Raw genomic sequence first — 24,744 nt, forward strand, 5'->3', positions numbered from 1 at the left:
TAAGTGCCGGGTGGTATGGGTGGCCTGGCGCCGAGGGTAGGGGAATGGCCTAGGGGGAGGTTCATGGTGGGATGGAGGTCCTGAAGGGGCCAGGCTGCCATCTTGTATCAGGGATGGGCACCAGATTTTTGTTGGCTGTGTCAAGGGACCGTCACACCTGGTGGGAGGTGGGTCAGCGGGCAGAGACAGCTGGGTGCCCACAAGCCTTGGCATCTAGCACGAAGTCAGTTCCTCAAGCCAGGGTCAGTGCTCATTATTGCCTCCGGGCTGCCACTCGGCCGCATCCTGGGACTGCCCCTGGCTGCTCACAGGAAGGGCAGGTGTGGGCTCTGGCTGCCCAGAGCTGAGCATTGATGTTCCAATGACGCCCAGCAGGGGCAGTGACTCGGGTAACTGAGCCCACAGTGTGTTAGACTGCTCTCACCCTGAGTCTGAAAGGGCCTGGTTCTGCCCACAGCCTTCTCAGTCCTGGGCTAAAATGAAACCTGCCTCCTTTTCCAAGAGGCCACATGTGCAGAGGGAACCACCACAGCCATCCTTCCCCCTTCGGCTGGGGTTTGTCTCAAAAGTGGAACTCGGGGTAGCGCCTGGCTGGCTCAGTCGGTGGAGCATGCAACTCTTGACCTCAGGGTTGAGTTCGAGCCCCACATTGGGTGCGGAGATTATTTAAAAGTAAAATCTTAAAAGAAAAAAAAATGGAACCCAAGCACCATGTGTCTCTGCTTGAAGACCCGTTGGTTCCTCGCTGGGAATCCCTTTCCTCCTCTGGGGCTGCAAAGCCTGATGTCTGCTGAGATTTTGTCAGAATTCGGCATCCCACGGGGGTCATTCCAGGTCTGCACCCAGTGCCAGGAGGAAGTTGCCACTGCCCAGGCAGAATGTGCAAGTCCACCAAGAGTGTGATGCCGAGTTTCCGTGATTACACAACTCTCCTCTAGATGAGGGCGTAGCCGAGCCAGGGCCAGCCTCCGATCTGCTCCCTCGGCCCAGTTTCCAAGCTGCAGACTCCTTCTGGCACCACTCGTCCCCCTCAGCTTGTCCAGCCCCACTGTGGACCTGGGGCATACATGGGTTGGTGGGATCCTCCAGAATCTGGGCCCTCACTGGTCTGAAAGAGAAATTGACAGTCGCAGATCTGCTTAGCAGAAACAAATCGCAAGCAGGCACCCCAGCGTTCTCTCAGGTGGCTCCCGCCTCTGCTCTGGCACCTGACATGCTGCCTGGAGGCCCCAGGACACCTGGGGCCAGTCTGGGACTGAGGGGCATTTGGAAAGCCTGAGAGTGGCACCTGTGGTGACAGGTCCTCTGTTGTCCCGGCAGGTACCCCTCCACCCAGTTCGGCAGCCTCACAGGACTGCAGTCGCTGGTCAGTGCACTCTTCGCCCTCCTGCAGCAGCCCCTGTTTCTGGCCATGATGGGTCCCCTCCAAGGAGACCCTCTCTGGGTAAGAAGGGTCTGGGGCAGTGGGGTGTGGCATCAGCCCCACTCTGCAGACTCAGAGCTAGGAGGCATCCCTTAGCAGCTTTTGGAGCCCTAGCAGTAGACAGGTTGGAGCTTTGGTTAGGATTGATTCAGGGTCCCCTGGAGACTGGGGGTTGGGCAGGAGGAGAAAAGTATCCTTTCTGGACCTGAGGTTGGGGTAGCCCTCCCGCTGAAGGTTGTAATTTCTAAATGGTACTGTGAGCCTGCCCCAGTCCTGGTCCCACCCCTGGATGTTCACATCAGTAGGTCAGAGGTGGGGGCCTGGGCCCTGAGGGCTTCCTAGCGGCTGTGGACACTGGGAAACTCGGACGCTGGAATGTGGAACGCCGGGCCCTTGGACCGCTTGAACCTTCCAGTTCAGTTTTTCCTTTCTTCTCCTGTGACCTCGCCTTTTCCAAACAGGAGTGTGGGGAAGGGTCTTGAGCCAGGCTCCGCAAAAGACCGCAGCTCCTGCCCAGTCCCCCACCTCGTGTGATGGCAGCTCTCATTTCTGCTTCTCTAGGTGAATGTGGGGCTGCTTGTCCTGAGCATGCTGGGGTTCTGCCTCCCCCTCTACCTCATCTGCTACCGGCGCCAGCTGGAGAGGCAGTTACAGCAGAAGAGGGAGGATGACAAGCTTTTCCTCAAGCTGAACGGCTCCTCCAACCGGGAGGCTTTCGTGTAGTGCCCACGACCTCAGAACTATGGTCTCCTGCCCTTGCTTCAGTGACTCACCAGTGTCCTCCTCCCCATCCCAGAGGACCTCCGTGCACCCTCAGGATCCTTGCCTTCACATTTTGGAGTCCACGCTCCCTCCCAGGGCCCCAGTCCTGCCTTGGAGCTCTGCAGCGGAAGGACGGGAGAGGGCCCGGATGTGCAGTTTTCCTAGTGCCGGAAGCAAGGGCTGCTGTGGGCTTTGCTCTGCCATCCTAGAGGGGCCCTTGGGCTTTGAGGCTCAGTGGGGCCTGCAGGGGGAGCAAGAAGGAGCCCCAGCAGACAGGCTCTCTCCTTCATGTGTCTGGATTCTGCCTCTTGCCAAAGCATTGGGGTCTGCCATCTACTGCCTGCCACCTGCCTCTCGGCCGCATGCCCACTGGCCACACCTGCCCAAGGACAAAGGCTCTCATCGTCTGCACCCCCTCGCCTGCCCCTCGACCTCCTCCCTTGGCCAGTCAGAGGCTGCCTGAGGAAGGAAGGACCCGCTTCCTGTTGTTGGTGCTAACTCCTTTGTAATTCCAGCCCCCTGTGGCCTGTCCATGACCTGTCCTCCTGTTCCAGGCCTGTGGAGAAGCCCCCCCGCCGGCTGAAAGCCTGGGGAGGGAATGGAGGGCTGGATAGTCAGGCATCGCTCAGGAGCCAAGGACAAGGCTAATGAGCAGTCCCTCACCTCCTCCCTCAGGGCGAGGAGTGTTTCCGCTGCCACCCTCCATCCAGCCTGTGACCTGAAGGGAATTAAAACGGCACCAACAGGGCACCCCCGACACACACAGCTGTTTTTATGGGGGTGGAAGTCAGGCTGTTGCTGACAGACATGGAGGGCCAGGCCTGACTGGGGAGATGGGGTTGTGAAGGGCTTAGGCTTAGGGGTGTGTGTACTTGTGGGATGTGTGAGAGGTGTATATGTGGGGTGATTCTGAGGTGGGGGTTCTGGGTGTCTGCCCTTAACCTCCCAGAGCCGTGGGACAGGCAGCCCAGGCCTGCCATGGGCTCAGGGTCCCGAGGCTACCTTGCTCTGGGCCTGGAGCTTGTTGGAGGCCGTGGGGTTATACTGCCCCCTGCCGGCAGGCTCCACCAGGGCCCCATAGCTGTTTACTTGAGAGAGGTGGCTCTCTTCCAGGCTGGCCTGGCTCTCCAGCCACCCGCCTGAGTGCCCCCAGAAATGGGTCTGAGACTTCCTGGGAGTGCTCAGCAGGGTGGGTTGATTTTTAGGTTTATACCTTTGGGTCTTTTAAGTTTTACCAGACTCCTTTTTATAAAGCAATAAATCCCATATTTCCTCCTGGGAAGGGATGACCCTGCTAGCATTTTCAGTTAATGGCTACACGTGCCTGTTTTGAGCTTGAGAAGAAAAGGCAAGACAAGATTTTCTGCCGCAGACCAGCCCCAGTCCTACCCAGTCACTGCCCGTCTGTGGTGGGTGACTGCCGTCTTAGGAGCTGCACTAGTCAGGAAAAGACCTCACTGCCCCACCTCACCCCCAAACTGGGCTTGTGCAGATATCTTAAAAGTGGGGACCACCCCTCCTCTGCTGTCCAGCCCAGCCACACCACGAATCCTGACCCCTTGTATCCCCTACTCAGGTTTCCCACCCCTGACTCAACCACCCTGAGGGTTCCTCCTGAGCTCAGGTCACAGGGTGACACCAAGAGAGTCTCAGGTTCAAAGAGACAGAGGCAGAATGCAGTGAGGGGAACTTGGGGAGAACAGGAAGGGGCAGACCCAGGGCCAAGTCTGAGCTCTGCATGAACCGTTGAGCACCTCCTGTACACCTCATTTTCCTGGGCTTCCGTCCAGTCCACTCAAACACTGAAAAGCAAAAGAACATATGTTTAAAATAAATATTTTCTAAAAAGAGGGAACTAGATCAACATTTCCCAAGCCATTCCTCAGAACACTAGCTCTGTAAGATGCTAATTATTCTAATTTAAGAAATCACGGTCAGGGGCACCTGGCTGGGTCAGTCAGTAGAACATGTGACTCTGGATCTTGGAGTTGTGAGTTCAAGCCCACATTGGGCACAGGACTTGAGAGGAAAAAGAAAATGGTCAAATTTGGGAAAGGCAGAGTTAAAGTCAAGCACGTTTTCTTACAGCAACAGGCACTTTGTTGCACTTCTGTCATGTTCATGGACGTGTTGCTCCCCAGGACCAGGTGCGGCGTGCTGCAGAGGGAGCACTGGTTTTAGCAGTCAGAGCTGGCCTCCACGTGCAGCCCAGTGACCACTTGTTAGAGATGTGAATACTAGGTGTTGCCTCTGCCCTAGCTGGAACGGGCAGTCCATGTTTGGCTGAGTCCCACCTGGTGATTCTGGTGCCCCCCAAACGTTTGAGACCTCATTCTGCCCTGATCGTAGGGAGTTGGTGGGTTACATGTTTTCCTACCATCATCCTTGAATCGTGATAACAACCCAGGAACCAGACACTATCCCTATTTTATAATGGAAAACTTGAGGCCCAGGGGCTGTTTGCGGAGATGCTAATTAGCAAGAATTAGCAAAGGCCCTTCCCACTGAGAAAAGGAACGAAGGTTGTACAGTCAGGGCTCGTGCTGTCCCCAGGTGCGTCTAGGCCCAGTCAAAGGGAGCTGCTGCCTGTCTCTCCCACCCACCAGCTTGCAGCACATGAGCATTCTGTGGGAAGAAACAGGCCTTGAGAAACTAGAGTCCAGGAGGGGAGATATTCTAGGTCCAACAGCATGTGGAGCCATGCTGATGGGCCAGGTACCTGTTCCCTCACCTCCTTGTCAGGGGCCAGTCATTCTGCTCTGCCCATAGGGAGTTGGTGGGTTACATATTTTTCTATCATCATCCTTGAATCGTGATAACAACCCAAGGAGTTAGATACTATCCCTTTTTTGTAGCTGGAAAACTCGAGGCCCAGAGGGTATAGTCACTTGCTCAAGGTTAGACCTGGTACTTTTATGCTCCTAAAGTCATCAGAGAATCCAAGGCCCTCCAGACCAAGACATTCCATTCGGAGCTTCAGCTCCAGGGCCCACTGGGCCTCGGGAGCAGGGCAGCAACTGCCTGGGGAAGGGAAGTAAAAAGCCAGGCATGGTCTCCATTTTCCAGAGCCAAGAGCTTCCTCAGAGAGGGAGTTGAGCTCTACTTAATAAGAGTCATGTTGGCTGATGGGTACTTGACCAAGGGAGCAAATCTGCAGTCACCCCGACCCTGAGAGGAGTGCCATGGGAGGGGAAGGGACCATGAGCTATTCAGAGGCAATGGGCATCAAGGGGCCACAGACATCTGTCTCCACCTCCCCTCCCCCCATTCTTCAGGCTCCTGGCGGGAAGGAACAGGAAGTGATACCTGGCCACGCGCTTTTGGTCAGAGTGAGGAAGGGGACTGATTCTCCCTCAGGAACATTGCCGGGGGTCCCTCTCTTTCTAGTCTTTCTGGACTCTTGCCTTGGAATCTAGTCATTCCTTGGTGGTTGCCTCCTTCCAAACCCTTCTGGGGGAAGGCTCCTAGCCTCCAAAGGCCATGGGTATGGTTGCAGGCCCCTGTGGGTTCCCCTCCATTTTGTTCTTTCTCCTTTCCCACTTGTACCTGGAATTGGCCTGGTGAAAAGAATGTCTGCTCCATTCTTCCTTGTCCTGGCCCTGGGCTATGTAGTCTGAGCGGGAGTCATACTGCCCCGGGGCCCAAGGATGCTAAGATGGGGACCCACCTGGTATTGGGGGTACATAGGCAGCAGCACGAATATGTCCAGCCCAGTGGAGTTTTTGATGAGCTTGCATGTCAGCCTACGTGAGTTTGAATACTTAACGGGGCGGGGGGGCTCGTGCAGACAAACAGTGGGCACTCTACGGTGAGGTGCTCCTGTCACAGAACTCTGAGAGGTCCTCTCCACAGGACTGGGCTTCGGGGGCCATTTAAGCACTGGCTCCCCTCCCTCTGAAGGAGTATATAATGGCTTCTCACGGGCTCTTGCGGTGGTGAGATGCTTTATCTGTACCAATTACCAGGGCCCAACCCAAGGGACAGAGCCCATTTTCCCCAATACGGATGGTGACATTGTGAGGATTTGGGACCCAGGACCCCCAAAGTGAAGGAGTTGGCTTTCCCCAGGATTGGGGGTTGGTCAGGGTGAATAGGTGAGCTCTGTGAGCCTGTTTCCACCCGTGCCCTAACTCCCTGGGGTGAGGGTCCTGGGGTGGGGGTACAGCCTCGTCCACGGCCGGCCTGCCACAGGGAGGAGCTCTGTCAACAGGGAGCCACTACCTATGCCCCTGGGTCTCCGCAGATAGCACGCCCACCTTCGAAGTTAGTCATTCTCTGCCTCCTGGAGCGGATCTGAGACCGACCAGGGCCCCTGGCAGCTCCCAGCCTCATCCCTGCATGAGGCTCCATCTCCCCGTGTGCCAAGGAGGCAGTGAGAGAAGCAGAGCTTAGAGGCCCCACCACGAATACCATCTCAGTGCTGTTAGGCACATCTTGAGCCTCAGTTTCCTTATCCGTAAAATGGAGGTCATACCCTCACCGTGAGGTAGGGGAACACGGACACAAAGCCCCCACACAGTGGTCTACTTGGCACTTAGGAGGTACTTACCAAGCGACAGCATTATATTTGTGATTCAGGAGGCGTCCAGAGAGCCCAGGGAACAAAACTACCCCACTCCCCAAAACCCCATCCTATAATCGGACATCTACTCTGGGCACCTCGGACCAAAACAGGCCTGTGTTCACCCCTCTCTCTCTCTCTCTCTCTGAAACCCTCTCTATGCAAAAACCTTAAGAAGTTGTCCCCTTGTCCATTTTTCTTTTATGCCCCACATTTTAGTAAAGGATTTGGCCCCAAAGCCCCTCAAGGTAAGTGTTGAGATACCCTGACAGCTTACGCAAAGCAGGGTGACAGGTCACGGTGTGTAGGCAGCACCGCTGTACTTCCTCTTGTACAAGCACTTGGCTGTGCACAATGTGTTCACATGTTCAGGGCCCATCAGGTGTGAACACGTTTTGAGGAGTGTGTAGGAGCTTGTCCGTGTGCTGCTTCCCCAGCTGGAGAAGAGGGAGGGGATCTTGCCTCCCTGAATCCCTGCCCATTGCGGGAAAGTCCTGGGTCCCGGGTGGTACCTGAAGGGTTCATCAGTTCCCTGTGTTAACCAGGGTCAGTGGTGTCACCAGAGCTCAGTAACAGACCCTGACTTCCTGCTTCATTGCTGTCTCTGGCCCCCAACATACTTCCTGGCCCACAATAAGCACTCAATAAATGTATGCAGAGAATGACTAAGAACCTCTTCCTCCTCTGCTTCCGGTGTCTCTTCCTAAGTCACACGTATTTCTGCCCCTTGCCTTTTGCTCAGATTCTCTGTCACTTGTCTGACCCATGCTCCCTGACCCCTCCCACTCCCTCCTGCAGCACTCTTTATCCCCCAGCTTTACTGGCTTAGCTTTCCCCTCTGCCATTTGAAGAAGTGGGCAAGGGACAGAGTGAGGGGCATCTTGTGTGGAAAGACCAAGGCTCCTGGTGAATTCTGGTTCTAAAGGGAGCTCACTCTTGTCCCTTTTCTTTTTCCTAACATGGTGGTCATGGACATGACCTCCTGTAGATTGCCCAGCAAGCCAGCCATCCTCCTCCCAGAGCCCTGAGCAGTGGCAGCCACAGTGAGTGAGAGAGAGAGAGAGAGAGAGAGCACACGAGCGCCACTGGGTGTCTCCAAAGAATCCCCAAGGGGGTCCCTACCCCAGGGAAGGCAGGGGCAGCCTGGCTCCTGACCCTGCCAGGGTGGAGGGGGCTTGAGGCCCAGGGGAGAGACGTGGATGGCCTTGGGGGCCAGGGGCGGGTTGGAGCAGGAAGGAGAGAGAATACTACATGATATGTGACAGAGCTCCTGCTTGTCAGGATTGCAAACTCAAAACTGCCACATGCCTGCCACATTTCCTTTTCCATGGCCATGTGGGATTAAGCCTAGTGTTGTCAGATCTTCTGAGATTTTCCAAGAGAAGCTGAAAATCCAGGGTGCCTCGGTGCCTAGGTGGATGCCTAACGGACTGGCTCAGTCTGTTAGGCATCTGCCTTCAGCTCAGGTCATGATCTTGGGGTCCTAGGATTGAGTCCCACATCTGTCTCCCTTCTCAGCGGGGAGTCTGCTTCTCCCTCTGCTGCTCACACGCCACTCATGCCCGCGTGTGCGCGTGTGCGCGCGCTCTCTCTCTCCCAAATAAATAAATAAAATCTTTTTTTAAAAAGTTAAAAATGGGGCACCTGGGTGGCTCAGGTGGGTTAAGCTTCTGCCTTCGGCTCAGGTCATAGTCTCAGGGTCCTGGGATCGAGCCTCACATCGGGCTCTCTGCTCAGCGGGGAGCCTGCTTCCCTCTCTCTCTCTCTGCCTGCCTCTCTGCCTACTTGTGATCTCTGTCGAATAAATAAATAAAATCTTTTAAAAAAAATAAATAAATAAAAAGTTAAAAAAGAGAGAGAAGCTGAAAATCCTAAATTTTATTATTTTTTTTTAAATCCCCATTTTCGGGGCGCCTGGGTGGCTCCGTGGGTTAAGCCTCTGCCTTCGGCTCAGGTCATGATCTCAGGGTCCTGGGATTGAGCCTCACATGGGGCTCTCTGCTCAGCAGGGAGCCTGCTTCCCCCTCTTTCTCTGCCTGCCTCTCTGCCTACTTGTGATCTTTCTCTCTGTCAAACAAATAAATAAAATCTTTTTTTTTAAAAAATCCCCATTTTAAGGGGCACCTGGGTGGCTCAGTTGATTAAGCTTCTCCCTTCGGCTCAGCTCATGATCCCCAGATGCTGGGATCCAGCCCTGCATCAGGCTCCTTGCTCAGCGGGGAGCCTGCTTCTCTCTCTCTCTCCTTCTCACTCTTGCTCTCTCTCCCTCTCTGTCACTGTCTCCCTCTCTCTCTCTCTCACAAATAAATAAATAAATAAAATCTTTTAAACAACAACAACAACAAACCTTCCATGCCTGCTCAAATAGCTTTCAACCGTGTGCAGGGCAAACACCGTCAGAGGCAGGGTGAGAGACGAGGACTAAATTGAAGGCCTCACTGCTTCTTTTGAGTGCCCAAAGCAACTCCTTGTCTGTTTCTTTGACTCCAGCAGGTGACACATTCATCTTCCATCAGACTGTGGCCCTACCTGCGCGGCAACCTTTTTTTCTTTACCTTTGTTGCCCCCCCCAGCCTGGGACCTAATGAATGCTGTTGAGTAAGCAAGTGGGCTAAACACTCCAGTCTGGTTTCTAGACTGACCTGGAGTCTCTATTTAGGGTCAGGTAATTGTCAGGCAAGGTGCTCGGTGGAAGCAGCAGCGCACAGGGGCACTTACTGGGAGAGTGCCTGCCCTTGGCCTTGACCTGCAGACAAGCTCCTGGGCCCCATGGCCCCTCCCAGCAGCCAGGGTCGCAGGTTTGTCTGTGCGTTTGTTTGTTTGTTTGTTTGTTCTTTTTTGGGTCTGGTGTCTGTCTCTCCACCAGAATGAATGTTCCCTGAAAGCTGGCACATTCTTTGCCTTGGTCACTGTGATGCTTCCAGTGCCTGGCAAGGAACAGCTGCTCAATCAATATTTGGAACATGAAACTTGAAAAGGGAGAGAGAGAGAGACAAAAATAAACAGAAAAGAGGCTGAACCTCGCTGAGAAGCTGGGGGAAGAGCATGCTCTTGCCCGCCAGGAAGGGACAGAGCAGAAGATGGAAACAGTGAAACACAGTCTCCCTGAGATACCCAGAGATGGGTTACAGGTGCGGCTGTGGCTGAGGCAGCAACAGGGCCTGCCAGCCAGGAGAACTTCGAGATGCATAGACATGAAGATGAAGGCAAGAGGAAGACCGAGACAGAGCTAAGAGTGCACAGATTGGGGAAGGAGACTGGTTTGAAGAGAAGAAGAAGAAACACTGGGCTGGAGGTCATCGCCCAGACAGAGCAGTGGGGCAGAGACAGAGACTACAGGGACGGGGAGAGAAGCAGAGAGGGATCCGGAGAGAACAGGAGGGAGGAGAGATGAACAGAGACTGAGAGAGGAAAGACAGAGACAGAGAGAACAGAAATATAGCTAGAGAGGGAGACAAAGGTACAGAGAGATATGGAGGAGAGATGGAGAAAGAGTTGGAGAGGGAACTAGACATGGAGAGAAGACAGAAAGGTGCAGCTAGAGATGGAGAGAGGGCAAGAAACAAAGAAACAGACATGAAAGGCAGAAGGTCACTGGGACACTTGAGATTTTAAGCCTGGAGCATGGAGAACTGGTCTTGAGGGGGCAGTGGTGTCCATCCCTCCTTCCTCACAGCACCCCTTCCCCAAGAACAGGGATGTGAAGACATCTGCCCCTCCCTCTGCTCATCCCCCAACCCCAGCTTGTGTGCTCTCTCTCAAATGAATAAAATAGATATTTTTAAAAGATTTTATTTATTTATTTGATAGACAGAGATCCCAAGTAGGCAGAGAGGGAAGCGGAGATAGAGAGGGGGAAGCAGGCCTGCCACCGAGCAGAGAGCCTGGGCAGGCGGGGCTCGATCCCAGGACCCTGGGATCACGACCTGAGCTGAAGGCAGAGGCTTTAACCCACTGAGCCACCCAGGCGCCCCAAATAAAATCTTGAAAAAAAAAGAAAGAAATTATTAATCCTGTGAAGTACAATAACGGCATTGTGGGTTTTTGAGAAAATATTCCCATTTCTAGAACGCACGCTGAAACACAGAGTGTGGTGGTACGATGTCTGAGATCTTCTTTAAAATGCTTCAGAAAAGGGGAGCCTGGGTGGCTCAGTGGGTTAAAGCCTCTGCCTTCGGCTCAGGTCATGGTCCCAGGGTCCTGGGATCTAGCCCCGCATCAGGCTCTCTGCTCTTCAGGGAAGCCTGCTTCCTCCTCTCCCTCTCTCTCTCTCTGCCTGCCTCTCTGCCTACTTGGGGTCTCTGTCTGTCAAATAAATAAATAAAATCTTAAAAAAAAATAAAAATAAAATAAAATGCTTCAGAAAAGAGATGTCGCAAGAGTGGCACCATCTTGCCAACAGCTGAATCTGGCTGACGAGGACTGGGCCCTCAGGGGCTGCTCCCTGCCACTGGAAGAGGTACAGTTCCCTAGCCTGGCACCAGTCCCACCTGTGTGGCCACACGTGAAGCGCTCACGTGCTAACCAGAGGCCCTTGTTGAATCCTGCCTCCAGGCCTTTGCGAGTAAGAAAGAGTCTCCCTCTGGAGATGCCAGCTCCTCTTCCAACCTGGCTCAAGTACCATTGTCCTGGCATGCTCCCCACACCGATGCAGCCCAGGAGGTCTCTGCTGGGACCTGCCTCAGCACTGTTTCAGTCCTGTAAAAGTGCAAGGGCTCCTCTCTCTGAGCGACTCGAGAGCAGAGTCTGTTTCCCATCTTTTTACTTTCTTCATTGCCCAGCACAGCCTCCAAGCTCCCTTGTCTCAGCTCTCATTAACTAAGAGTCACTCCAGCAATAATTCCTCTCATCAGGCAGGGCTCAGACAAAACATCACCTCTTTGAAGAGCCTTCCCTGACCACCCAGCTAACGTTGCCCTGTCCCGCCTCTCCATAACGTTTACCACTACTCGAGGCCATTTCTGTATTTGTTTATATTCTGCTCCCTGCCCCATCCTGCCACTGAACAAGGGAAAGACCTGGTTTTTCTAGGTCACCCCTGTATCCTGAGTGCCGAGAAAAAGGCCCAGGACGAGGCCAGGAGCTTAATCAATATTTATTGAGTGAATGAGTAAATGTAGTTGTCCCAACTAGACTGCAGGCTCCCAGGGGGCAGGGTTTGGTTACCTTCTGGAGAGAGCCAGCACATGGCAATTGTTAAATAACCGTTCATTGATACTATGTAGGGGTAACAGTTCCAGGGGTAATCTTGGACTTTGGATCATAATACCTCTTCTCGGAGCGCTTGGGTGGCTCAGTAGGTTAAGTGTCTGCCGTTGGCTCAGGTCATGATCCCCAGGGTCCTGGGATCAAGCCCCGTGTGGGGCTCCCTACTTAAGCCAGGAGCCTGCTTCTCCCTCTCCTCCATGCTCATGTTCTTTTTCTCTTTCAAATAAATAAATAAATAAAATCTTAAAAAAAAAAAAAAAAAAACCTCTTCTCTTGGCCTTCCTTCAAGGGACTTGGACTTGGATTTCTGAGGCAATCCATGCACCTACTTTAGGATTTGATAAACGAGAGGCCAACATGTGCAATACTCAGGGTTCCGCTGAGGTACCCGTCATGTATGGCTTGCCAGCAATATGTCACCTGCTCCATCCTCCCTTCCCAAATCCCCATCTTGGGCAGTCCACTCGCCATCACCTGGCTGTCCCTCAGATCCAACACTGGAGTCATTATTTTCCTCTGTGTACATCTATCTTTCCAGTATTCTCCTGAAGGCAGGACAGCCCACTCAGGCTCCCAGGTCAGAAATCTGGGTGGTGTTCTCCCTTTCTCCCTCTCAGCCAATTAGCCAACAAACCTTATGGATATTAACCTCTTGAGTTGCTTCCCTCCCCTGCCCTTTCCTATCACTGTCCTAGTCCCTCTTCTCCACACTTCTGCAGAAGCCTCCTAATTGGCTCCCTGCTTCTGGTCTGGCCCCTCCATGCCCTCTCCACCCACCCCTTAGAGTGAGCCTTCATACACCAAACCTGCTTAACCTTCTTTTTAAAAAGATTTATTTATTTGAGAGAGTGAGAGAGTACATGCCCATGGGTGGGGGGTGGAGTGGGGGGAAGGGAGAGAATCTTAAGCAAACTCCCAGCTGAGTATGGAGCCCATGCTAGGGGCTTGATGTCAAGACCCATGAGATCAAGACCTGGGCCGAAATGGACTAGGTTTCAAGCACCTGAAGTGCTTAAAACCTTTAAAGGGCCCCAGCCCTCTTAGGATGGACTCCAAACACCTTATCATTGCCATGAACTATATTATCTGCGTCCAACCCTCTCCCCACTCTATCTAGTTAATTCTGCCCTCCTAGCCCCCTGCAGATCTCAATTTAGAACCTCTTCTTGGATGGGGTGGAGGAATGGCACCTGGCTGGTTCAGTGGGTAGAGTATCATGCACTCGCCATCTCTGATGATGAGTTCAAGCTCCACGTTTGATCTCTGCGACAGGAATCTAAGCCCCATGTTGAGTGTGTAGATTACTTTAAAAAAACAAAAACAAAAACAAAACTTAAGAACAGAAAAGCACCCCCCCAAACCCACAAAAACAAAATAAAAACATCCCACCCCAAAACCTACCCCTCTTCTTCCAGGAAGCTTTTGCTGACCAGTATAATTCCACCAAGCCTGTGTTCCACCACTCACGGGCCTTTTCTCGAACCTGTCTTGTTTACTCTGTCAATGAAAGCACAGGTTTTGGGGACACCGCGCGTACTTTGCAAATACATATTGGATGAATGACATCACACTAAGACTGCTGGATGAAAATCTCCAGCACATGCTCATTAAGGACTTGAGCAAGTCTTTTAACTTCTGCCTCCTCCTCACCCGTAAAGGTGCACAGCAATGGTAATTTTTTCTGGTGGAGATGTCTTGAGGAGTCAAGCACTTAAAAGAGCATTTGCACGTAAATTTGGTTATCGTTAATGTTTTCTTGGCACAGCCCTTTCCTGGATCTCAGCCCACCACACCGAAGGGACGGTGCGTACAGGTACATAACACTCACACCTAGGTCCCCACCCGACACCTTGCTGTCTGCCCCGCTAACTGGCCGAGTCTGGAGCCTGCGGGGAGCCCACCTCCGACCCGCAGGCTGAAGCCACGGCCCATTAAAGGACGAGGAAGGGGCGGGCCCGAGAAGGCTCCTCCTTCGCGCTGAGGTCAGCGCGCAGCGCTGCGTGTGACGCTCTGGTTGCCGCAGAGACGCCCCGCCCCCGCGCGGCGCTGCGGAACCGGAGCTCCGGGCGGCGTCGGCAGCGGCGCGGGAGGCGGCAAGGCCAGGACAGCAGGAGCCGGCGCGGCGACCGCAGCGAGAGCGGCGGGGACGGAGCAGACCACGACGAAGGCGCACAGGCAGCCGGGCCGGGCCGGGCCACGGGGAGAGCGGCCGCCGGGAAGCGGGCAGGAGGCCGGGCGGGCAGCGGGCAGCTGCCGAGCTGCGGAGCGACATGGTGCTGCTCAAGGAGTAGTGAGTGTCCGGCGGGCCGTGCGGAAGCGGGGAGGAAGGGAGAGTCGGGGATGACGACCAGGGAGCTTGATGGCCTGGCGGAGGGGATGCAGTGGCCGGACGGGACGCGAGGGGATGGAGAGCAATGGATGGGCTGTTGGGCGGCCCAGCAGGGGCTGAGGGGACTGCGAGGGCCGGACAGGGCCTGAGGTGGGGCCAACGGGGATAGAGAGATACGGACAGCTCCTGCGGTGGGGCCAGAGGAACCGTGAAGGCCGAATAGGCCTGAGAGGAGAGGGCAAGGGGACAATGAGGGCTGCACAAGGCCTGAGATGGGGTCAAGGGGACAGTGAGAGCCAATAGGGCATGAAGAGGGGCATGAAGAGGGGCTGAGGGGATGGAGATGTGGGGCGGCCCTACGGTGGGGCTGAGGGATGGAGGGGCCCGCCAGAACTGCTGGAGTGGCTGAGGGGACTGGCGGGAGAAGGAGGAGTAGGCTTCAGGGACCAAGGAGCAGTTAGACAGCTTCAGGAATGGGGCTGAGATGATGGGGAGGAGTGTGAGGGGAACCTGGAGTATGAGGAGTGGCTGCCTTAGGCATCGGGGGAAGGATTGGATTTAGTGCACCTAGGAAAAGGAGCAGGGAGTTAGGGCCAGGCTTGGGTGACAGAGGAAGGGTCTAAAAAGACAGCAGAGGGGACTGGTGGCATGACGTGGTGCCCAGGTGGTAGGTGCAGAGGAGGAGGTACTTGGAAAGAAGCTTAGGATGTTTGCTTGGGACTTGGGGACACTTGGGTGAGGAATCCAGAAAATACCGGGGAGGAGCTGATTTGTGGGAGTTAGAGTGATGGAGAGGGCTGGGTTGTTAATAGGGTAGAGAGAATATGTTTGTGAATATATATAACAAATAAATATATAGGAATGGGGTGTGGGGGACAGGGGCAGCCTGCCTCTAGAGCATTCTTAGTCTTGGTGCAAAGAGATAGAGAAATTGCTTTGAGAATTGAGAAGGTTCCTATAAAACCATTAATTGATGAAAGACGGTGAAGGGTGAGGGAGTTTTTGAGTAGTGACTGGGCTGGGAAACTAGTGACTTCTGGTAGGTGTTGCAGGGAGATAGGCTTGCTCCTGAAATCTAGGGGATTAGATGACAGAGTGGGATGTTTAAATTGCTAAATCTTTCAAACACTAGCTGACGGATCACTGAAGCTCATGATTCCAATTAAACATTTCAAGATTTTTTTCCCCCCAAAGAGGAGAGATTGAGTGTGTATGTGCAGAATTTACAGTGAAGCTGCTTTGCTAGAGGGAGGGCATGTGGGCAGTATTGGGTCAGAAGCCCAGAAGTCCAGAAGTAGGAGATGTCACGGTAGAGAGCAACTGGTAGAACTCAGTTGGTACCCAGGCAGGTGTGCAGAGGGCACATTTGGTGTCCATTTCGTCGCTGAAGGCACTTTGCCCCATTCCATCTGGCTTGCTCCTTGGAGGTGTTTAGGACATTTAGGACACAGTGTGGAACTTTGGATAACAAAGGGAGCAGAGATCCAGGTGTCATCTGAGCTTGAGACTTCATCTGAACAGCATTATTTTGAAGCCCCTCCACTTCTAGTTCTTGACATCCAGGAGGATGTTGATGCAGAGCTTGGAGCTTTATATAGTGAGGAGGAAGAACCTTGGTATCCCAACAGGAGGAGGGAGTGGTACACTTTGGATTTTATTATTTATTTTTAAAGTATTTTTTATAAAAAGATATTATTTATTTATTTGAGAGAGAGAGAGAGAGAAATAGTGGCAGGGGTTGGGGGAGAGAGAGAGAAAATCTCAAGCAGACTCTATGCTGAGCACAGAGCCTGATGTGGGGCTCGATCTCAGGACTCCAAGATTATGACCTAAGCCCATATCAAGAGTTGGATGCTCAACTGACTGAGCTACCCAGCTGCCTCAGCACTTTGGATTTTAGTCTTGACCATCCAGACAACAGGCTTTTCCCATTCTCCTGATCTTTTGTTTCCTGTTCCCAAATGGATCCTAGAGTCTATAGAAACCTGTAGTTCTATGAAGTAGGTCAGTCAGGAAAGGGACCGTCAGAAGAGATCTGAGTGAGTCTTGAAGAAAGGTCCTTCCTTCCCATTCTTTGTTCTTCTACCCTTGAAGCCTGCCAGGGAACGGTCCAAGGTGCTAGGATCCAGAGCCTGCTCAGCATCTGCGTTTCCTTCCTGCCTGACTTGTGCTCTGTGTGTGCATCCTGGGGCAGGGGATGGGGAGGGGGGCATCCAAGCCACTTAGCCATGGCTGCAGCGCTGCAGCTCTGGGAAGGGTGGAAGTGAAGGTCACAGTGCAGTGAGCACAGCTCCAGTCTCAGCCCAGCACTGCCCCTGTGGCCCTATCCTTTGGAATTGCACTCTATTGCTGCTGAAGTGGTTTTGCTCCTGAGGAGCCAGGGACAAATGTCTGGGTGTGCGGCTGTCATGTAAGCAACCTCAGAGCGTCCTCTCAGGAATTGGCTGATGCTTGTCATTTTGCGGGGGGGAGGGGGGGGAAGACTTGGTGCCCACCAAGGGCCTGAAGTTTTCCCTGTTGGTTTTTCTGACACTTCCTCTAACAGGATTCTCCTTGATTTGATTTCTGCAAATTCTTGGATGTGATCCTTACTGCTGTTCTTGAAGATAAAAGGCGTATTGTTTTCTAGGAAGTTTCTTCTGAGGGTGCAGAAATGGTGGCCTCCCAGTTAAAAGTGTTTTTCTGCACTGTTGGCTTTTTCTAATGGGAGGAGGGCCTTCGTGGCAGCATCCAATAACCTGCAGGATTTGTGTTATTGGAATCATTCTGGTGGGGGGCGGTTAGCAGGCAGTAAGGACTCAAAGCCCATTTTGTTTTCCCTGTTACTTTTCTGCTCTGTGCCTTGCCTTTAGTGCAGTATTTTTCTCAGACCCCTGTGTGCTTCTTGCTACCTGGGGAGCTTCGTGGATTTAGAAAATACTGAGCAGAGTGTTTACCAGCCTGGAACATGGATCCGAGTTGTCGGAACCACTGCATAGGAAGGACAACATAGCAGCTCATGCTTCACCAACCGTGCAAGGTGCAGAAGGCTCCAGTGGGACTAAGGTTTGGGAACTGAGAAGCTAAGTTCGGGAGCTGGCATGATGTGTATGAATATGACCAAGTGGTTTTGACTCAACTTGGACTTCATGGCTTTCAACTGGGGCTTGACTTGCTCTGCCACCAGCCCTCATATGTCTGTGGAATTCCAGCTGGTGTGGGACCTTGCTGGCCATGGCTTTTCTGTTGGGTTCCTGGTGGTACCTCCACCAATGGGTGTTCATTGAAATGGAGAAGAAAAAGAAAGCAGTCAATTGGGGAGCCTTTGGACAGCCTCTGGAGGTCAGGACACAAGTTGAGTGTCCGCTCTTGGTGGCTTTGTGTCAGTAGCTTGTATTGCAATGCCCTGGCCCAGAGCAGAGACAGTTGGTGCATGCTCTTAGCGTGATTAAGCTTCGAAGGAGCATGACCCCGTACTAGCCTTCCACCTCGAGGGCTATTGTTAGGAGATGGGGCCCATAGAGATGAAATCCCCAGGGCCTGATTCTTCAGGTCTCTCTGACTTCTTATTGTGGCTTCAGAGTTTGCAGGGACAGGCCCTTTTGTTGCTGGGAAGGATGTTAGTGGGGGAGAGGGAGAAAAGGACAGCTTCAAATGTGAGTCAGAGGCCCAGGAAGTAGCTGGTAGAGGGACAGGTTTGCACTGAATCATAGGGACCTGAAGGGCATAGATGATCCTGCCTCAGAACACTCAGGGGGCCATTCTCTGCTGGGTTTTTGACAGTGAGTATATGTCACGTGTAACAAAACATTTAATAGTGTTCTAAGATGATGCTGTAAGAACCTTGGGCTACATACAGAGCCTGAAGTTGATACTGTTTTCCCTCTCTTGTAGTCGAGTCATCCTGCCTGTGTCTGTAGATGAGGTAAGTTCTTTTTCTTCCTTTTTATTCATAGTTGTATGTAATTGTTTGTGACCGTTGGCTAAGTTGGGTTCCAAGTGGCGCACACTCTTCGTGTGGTTTTCATGGTTGTTCTAACTTAGAGATAATCAGTACTTGATGAGAATTTTCCTGGTGCCACATTCTGTTGAAGGAAGGCACTTATTTATTTATTTTTTTATATCTGCAGCCTACCTTAAGCTGTTGGCCTTTGGGGACTTCGACCAGAGACCAAAGGAGCCCCTTTTACCTGCTAGGACTGTGCCCATTTGGGGACATTTTATTGAGGGCACTGAGTGTGTGAGGGGATTTCTGGGACCTCCATGACACAGCTGGGAAGTGTGCATGGCTCTCTCTGTTGTGCAATAAACTAGTAGGGCAGGAAATCTCCGAGGCCCTCCCTCGCCACATTCTAGCTGACTGCTGGGAAGACCAAGGCCCAGAATCCTTTTACAGAGGGCAGGGAATAGCAAATGGGCTTGGCTTGCCCTCTGTCCTTTTATAGTGCTAGGCCCCATGTTCCTGTGTATGGGGACCTGGAAGCATTTGCCACCAGAAGGTTCATAGGCCACACTGACTCAGAATAGTCTCTTGGACAGCAGAAAACTGTCATAGAGCCTCCCTCATCCCACCCTTTCTTTGAACTTCCTCCACTCTCCTCTCCTGGTGCAGCCTGTTCTTTGCGCACACACACACACACACACACACACACACATACACCCCAGCTTCCAGCCAGGCTCCAGTTTGGGTGAAGTTTTTCAGCCAGTGTGGTGACCTCAGTCATCGTCTTTCCTGTGGTGTCAGCATGAAGCTTCTGTGATAACTTACACTCTGTTCCAAATATGAAATGGACCTTTGAAAAATAAAATCAGGCCAACAGAGCCTGCAGCACACCTTAGATGAGACAAATATCTGAGCTTTCTAACCCCAAAAGGGGTGGGCAGGCACTGGATACCTGGAGGATTGCCTCCTGTGATGGGCTACACATCTGGTAAGAGCTGTGAAGATCTGGGGGAAGGAGCCTGAGGCAGGCCTTGAACACGCTCTGAGAGTTTTGGGTGAGGGTCATAAGGCAAATGAAACTGGGAATCTTGGGAAAGGGCCTGGAAAGGAGAGGTGTTGCTGTCCCTGGAGACACCTGACATGGACCTGGGCCCTGGGAACCGTGTGCTTAGGCTGACAGGTGTTGGTGGTGGGGGTGGGGTTTCCTGTTAACCCGCCTCCTTTGGAGGGGGCCTTGCTCTCTTTGGGAAAAATAAGAAGTGGTGATTTTTCAAACCATAGGAAGTGGTTTGGAAGCAGGAAGGCCCAGCATGGCCCTTGCCCTAAAACTCCCCTCTTGGGGGTCCAGTAACTCTCTCTCTGCTGTACAGGGTAATCCCACCCTCCAGGTCAGGAAGATGTCTCCCAAAACTCAGGAGTACCTCAGTGTGCATTTTGGGGTGAAATGGACATTTCACAGGGAGTATCTTGAGAGAACAAGGATGGAAGTGCTTCTGCAATGGGGGGCCAATCCAGGAGAGCTAGCAGTGTTCGGGAGCAGTATTGGCTGCTCTGCAGGAAGCCTGGAGATTACTTATGATGGGGCCAGGCATGGAGGAAAAGAAGAACTCACCTTGAGAGCATCTGCAATTGGCAGTTTGTTTGCAGTATTGAGGAAGTGATGGGGAGGGGTGAACAGAGCCTACAGGGTAAGCAGAAGCTTGGGAAGTAAGTGCTGGTTAGGATTAATTTTTCTGCCTGGGAATGGTCTACCTGTTCTCAGCTAGAAGTCACTGATGAGAAAACAAGTGCATGTCCTGGGTAGGGGGAAGTAGGGGCTGCTTTTCCAAGACTTTTTATTTTTAAGTAATCTCTACACCCACCTTGGGGCTTGAACTTAAAACCCTGAGATCAAGAGTTGCACGCTCCACTGATTGAGCCAGTTGGCACCCCGGAGCTGCTTTTCTGATGTCTTGAACCTTAGTTCCAGAAGATCAGAAAACCTTGAATGGGAAAGCCAAAGAAGAAACAAGTAATGTTTCTTTTTTTTCAGTCTTTATCAATAGCCCCTTCCTGACTCGTGGTTCCCATGGGAACAGCCCAGCATCAGTGACTGTGGGATTCACTTCCTAATCGAAGGCCTTGATTTGAGGCCCTCAAGGCTGGCTTTCTTGCTTGCTTTCCTTCCTTCCTTCCTTCCTTCCTTTTAACATCTATCTATTTATTTATTTATTTAACCTCACACCTAATTGTGGGTTTCAAAATCGTGACCTTGAGATTAAGAGTTGCATGCTTGGGGCACCTGGGTGGCTCAGTGGGTTGAGCCACTGCCTTCAGCTCAGGTCATGATCTCAGGGTCCTGGGATCGAGTCCTGCATCAGGCTCTCTGCTCAGCAGGGAGCCTGCTTCCCTCTCTCTCTCTGCCTGCCTCTCAGTCTACTTGTGATTTCTCTCTGTCAAATAAATAAATAAAATCTTTAAAAAAAAAAAAAAAAAAGAGTTGCATGCTTTTCCCACTGAGCCAGCCCAGTTCCCCTCCTCAGGGCTTTCTGAGGTAGGCTGGGAAAGAGAAGAAAGAGAAAAGAGAAGGCCATGGCTTTATAACCATCCTGATGGTCCGAGTCAATATTTTGGGGTGGAATTAGTTTCTGTCTGGCAGAAGCCTTTGGCCTAATAGGGCATAGGGCTTCTAGGCATTTGGCTGCAGAGCGAGAAAGTCGGGCTGTTTGACAAGGGTGTGTCCACCAGTGGTTCCTGGCTTATGTAGGCCCACCCTCTTCCATGTGCCCAGAGCTGATTTACTTCCCATTTCCAGAAACGTGTGGTACTATCCCCCTGTGTACCCTGTCCCGACAGGGTCACGTGAGTGGGACCAAGAGCTATGCTGTTTTTCGTGATGATGTTTTTTTGTTTTTTGTTTTTTGTTTTTTCCGTTTTGTTTTTTGCAAGGGTCTCAGGCCCACCTGCTACATCTTCTGGGCTCCCAATCCTAGTGATAGGGTCTCTTTTTTTCTTAGCTGAGTGTCTTAGTTCTTTGGGCAAGGGCAGGCATCATTGTCCTAGGCCTGAGGAGGCTTCAATCCCCATCTTGTCTCCTTAGGGCTCTTTATCTTATGTAATGTTCTGACCCCCAGCCCCATCTCAGTGTGGCTGCTTTCTGCTTTCCCAGGGTATGGAGCCCCTGTGCCAAAAGTGTCCTACACTTGGAGCTTAGGGAGGCCAGCCTTACTTAACCCCTTTGGATTAACAAAACTGCCTTCACTTGTCTCATTGGGATTAAAGGATCAGAATATCAAGAGAGATTAAAGGGGGAAGATGCCAGCCCAGCAGACTGATCCTCTTAGAGCTTGCCCTCTGATTCCTGCATCTGATGAGGAACCAAATGAAGGGGATTAGTCTCTGCCTGGGCGCACACACACACCCCACCCCAACTAAACAACAGCACCAGCCGACAACCCAGTCCCCTCCATTGAGCCCTTTCTTCAGCCTGCCCTCTAGGATTGCTGAGTCAGTGGTTAGGTGTTCTTATGACTCTTCTCTAAAACACAACTAACATTCCTTCTTAGGATGCCCTTGCTTAGCCAGACCCTGACCCACTTGTTAGGGGTTTTCGTCTCGCCTCAGCGCCACGGGCTGGACTTGGAAAGGCATAGAGACAGTTTGGTGTTCCCTGGGGACATCGAGGCAGCACTGATGTTGCTTAGAATTAGCAAGGTCAAGGTGACAGGCTCCCGCCCAGATGTTCCTCTCTATGGGATTAAGTGAGCCAGGATCCTTTGCCTGGGCCTTTCCTTGGCATTTTTTTTTTTTTTTTTTTTTTTTTAAAAGCGAAGGTCAAGCAAAGCTTTATTCCGCGCCAAGCATCAAGAATCAGACCAAACGTTCAGGGGGCCGCACCTCTTACAAGAGAGGGAGACCTTTCCTTGACCTTTTGTGCCGGGTGTTTACTTTGGAAGTTAGGGCTCCTTCAGTTTTATGGTGAAGAGTGAATTGTCCTGGCGAGTGCTGCGTCCCATTTTGGACTTTGCCCAGAAACTTCCCTGCAGTGCTTGTGAAGCTGCCCAGGAAAGCAGGCGTCCGAGTTTGAGGTGCAGCAGCCCCGGAAGCCGCCATGCCCTTTGCTCTTGCAGACAGTGGTGTCAGCGGTGCTGCCCAGAGATGCAGCCTCTCGGTTCCATCTCAAAAGGAGAAAAACCCTTGTCTGTCCCTCCCAGGAGTCCCAGGAATTTGGGGAGGATAATGTGGAGGGTGAGGAAAAACCTTTACACTCCCAATGTCATCCAGTCCCTTTTTTTCTCATACTCTCTAAACTTGTTCCTGGTGGCACTGGCGGTGACAGGGAAAATGCATCCTTTGGTGTAGATGTAGCTTCCTGCATTAACTGTCACTGTTCATTCTTTTTGTTTTGTTTTCTCCACCGAACAGCTTCCCTCCAAGAGCAGGGAGTAGAAGGACCTGCGCAGAGCTCAGGTCATGCATGGGTCCTAACGCTGAGTTGTCCTGAGGGGGTTAGAGGAGACCAGTAATCTTGACCGGTGACTTGCCAGGGTGGCCTATGACCCAAATAAAAGAAAACTAGATTCTTGCCATCTAGTAAGTGCCAACGCAAAGGGTGCGCTTGTCAAATTGGGATTAAAGGTACATACTGTGGGGTAGGAATCTGTGTTATCCATAATGGGAAATAGGGCACTTGCTTCAGCCCTGCCAGGATTCTGGAAAGCATCTGGAGGTTTGGTTGCCTGCAAGAATGTTCTTGGAGCTGCTGGCAGGGGGACGATCTGCACACACTGGAGAAAGAATAAGTCGATGAGCCAGTTTACAGCAGAGATTGTGGATTTCACAGAGCAACTTTCTTTAACAAAAGTCATGTGTTAGGATCTGTTTAAATGAATGGGATAAAGAGAATTCTAGCAGGCAACCCAGATCTGGTTTTAGGGTCTTAATACCATAGGCAGATTCAGGGGAAAAGCTACTTTGGACCCTATAATGTGTTCTCTGGATAGTGGTGTGAGGTTAAGTATACTCACCTGCCTCCTTAAGCCTTGATGGAGGATGTAAACATGGGAGGGAGGAAATTAAATGCATCTGATAGCTAAGGAGAGGCCAGGGAGCCATGTTCATAGTTGCTTTGGGTAGATCTGGGCAAGGTCCCACGTTGGAACTGCAGAACGAGGGGGGCGCATGGTGGTGGGAGGGTGGATCCCAGAGTGGTCCCATTGAACAGTTACTGGTAACTGGATTGTGTGCGCCTGGTGAGAATTCTGCCCTGACAGTAACTCCTGTGTCTCTGTGTCTTTTAGTATCAAGTAGGGCAGCTGTATTCTGTGGCTGAGGCCAGCAAAAATGAAACAGGGGGTGGAGAAGGCGTGGAGGTCCTGGTGAATGAGCCCTATGAGAAGGATGGTGAGAAAGGCCAGTACACACACAAGATCTACCACTTACAGAGGTATGTAACTGAGCAGCCAGGCCAGAAGGCAGCCAGGTATTGAGGTGGAGATCATGGATAATGGGGGGTGTTTCCGGGTTATTAGCTGATTGCTCAGGTTGCTGTGAGGGTGGGTGTGCGTGACACTTCTTTGCTCACTTAAAGGGTTTTTATTTGGGGTGCCTGGGTGGCTCAGTGGGTTAAGCCGCTGCCTTCGGCTCAGGTCATGATCTCAGGATCCTGGGATCGAGTCCCGCATCGGGCTCTCTGCTCAGCAGGGAGCCTGCTTCCTCCTCTCTCTCTCTCTGCCTGCCTCTCTGCCTACTTGTAATCTCTCTCTGTCAAATAAATAAATAAAATCTTTAAAAAAAAAAAGGGTTTTCATTTTTTACTTTATTATTATTATTTTTTAAGATTTTATTTATTTATTTGACAGATAAATATCACAAGTAGGCAGAGAGGCAGGCAGAGGGAGAGAGAGGGGGAAGTGCCCCCCCCACTTTTTTTTTTAACACCATTTTAAGTTCAGCGACTGTAAGTACATTCACAATGCTGTGAAACGTAAACCAGGATCTTAATTTCTAGTCACTGAACTGACTAGAAATGAAACAAATTTCATTTTCATTTGGGAAAATTCCTGATTTAGCGTCGTCTAGTGCCCTGGAGCTGTAGAAGTGCTCGGGGTAGAGGTCGTGGATTTTGTGAGAGCTGGAACCAGGAAGGGGGCAGCACCATGAAGTGGGGGGATGTCTCACCATGATCCCATTTCCTTGCCATTGTGCTCTTTGCCCTCCACGTCTCCCGTCCTCCTCCATCCCTCCTCTGCATTGACTGCCAGCCAGCCAGTCCTTACTGAGCCATTAGCAGCTGATTCGAATAAGGCTCAGGACATGCCTATCCCATAGTGCATTTGGGGTTTTTTTAAAGAGCACTTTGCAAACAGATAGTGAGGTTGGTAGAAGGGGCCAGTTGGTTCCTTACGAGTCAGGTGATCCAACCAAAGTGATCCAAAGTGTCCAAGAGGAGGTCTGTACATGTGGAGGGTGGGACTTGCCTTACCCTCTTCCTTTATTTTATTTAATTTTTTAAAAATATTTTATTTATTTGACGGAGAGCACAAGCAGGCAGAGAGGCA

The 24,744-nt window shown here is 51.9% G+C and overlaps 2 protein-coding genes and 1 long non-coding RNA gene across 4 annotated transcripts in view; 2 read left to right on the forward strand and 1 right to left on the reverse strand.

Annotated features, from left to right (window-relative positions):
• SLC43A2 (solute carrier family 43 member 2) overlaps positions 1-7,418 on the forward strand; it is a 45,021-nt gene extending 37,603 nt beyond the window's left edge. For both annotated transcript variants that reach the window (XM_044248181.1, XM_044248180.1), the window contains 2 exons: positions 1,321-1,444; positions 1,985-7,418. In XM_044248181.1, coding sequence (XP_044104116.1) covers positions 1,321-1,444; positions 1,985-2,146 — 286 coding nt within the window. In that variant the 3' untranslated portion in view covers positions 2,147-7,418. The remainder of the gene's footprint in view (positions 1-1,320; positions 1,445-1,984) is intronic.
• A 5,438-nt stretch (positions 7,419-12,856) lies between these two features.
• Positions 12,857-13,869, reverse strand: LOC122907655. The gene is made up of 3 exons (XR_006384736.1): positions 13,605-13,869; positions 13,356-13,451; positions 12,857-13,258 (listed from the first exon to the last, which is right to left on the reverse strand). It is a non-coding gene; the product is annotated as an uncharacterized LOC122907655 (long non-coding RNA).
• Positions 13,870-14,149: 280 nt separating this feature from the next.
• PITPNA (phosphatidylinositol transfer protein alpha) overlaps positions 14,150-24,744 on the forward strand; it is a 39,200-nt gene continuing 28,605 nt past the window's right edge. Inside the window, exons 1-3 of the mRNA XM_044248182.1 lie at positions 14,150-14,244; positions 18,157-18,187; positions 23,485-23,630. Coding sequence (XP_044104117.1) covers positions 14,225-14,244; positions 18,157-18,187; positions 23,485-23,630 — 197 coding nt within the window. The 5' untranslated portion in view covers positions 14,150-14,224. The remainder of the gene's footprint in view (positions 14,245-18,156; positions 18,188-23,484; positions 23,631-24,744) is intronic.

The sequence above is a fragment of the Neovison vison genome, chromosome 5 (assembly GCF_020171115.1).
Source record: "Neovison vison isolate M4711 chromosome 5, ASM_NN_V1, whole genome shotgun sequence".
Classification (NCBI taxonomy): Eukaryota; Metazoa; Chordata; class Mammalia; order Carnivora; family Mustelidae; genus Neogale; species Neogale vison.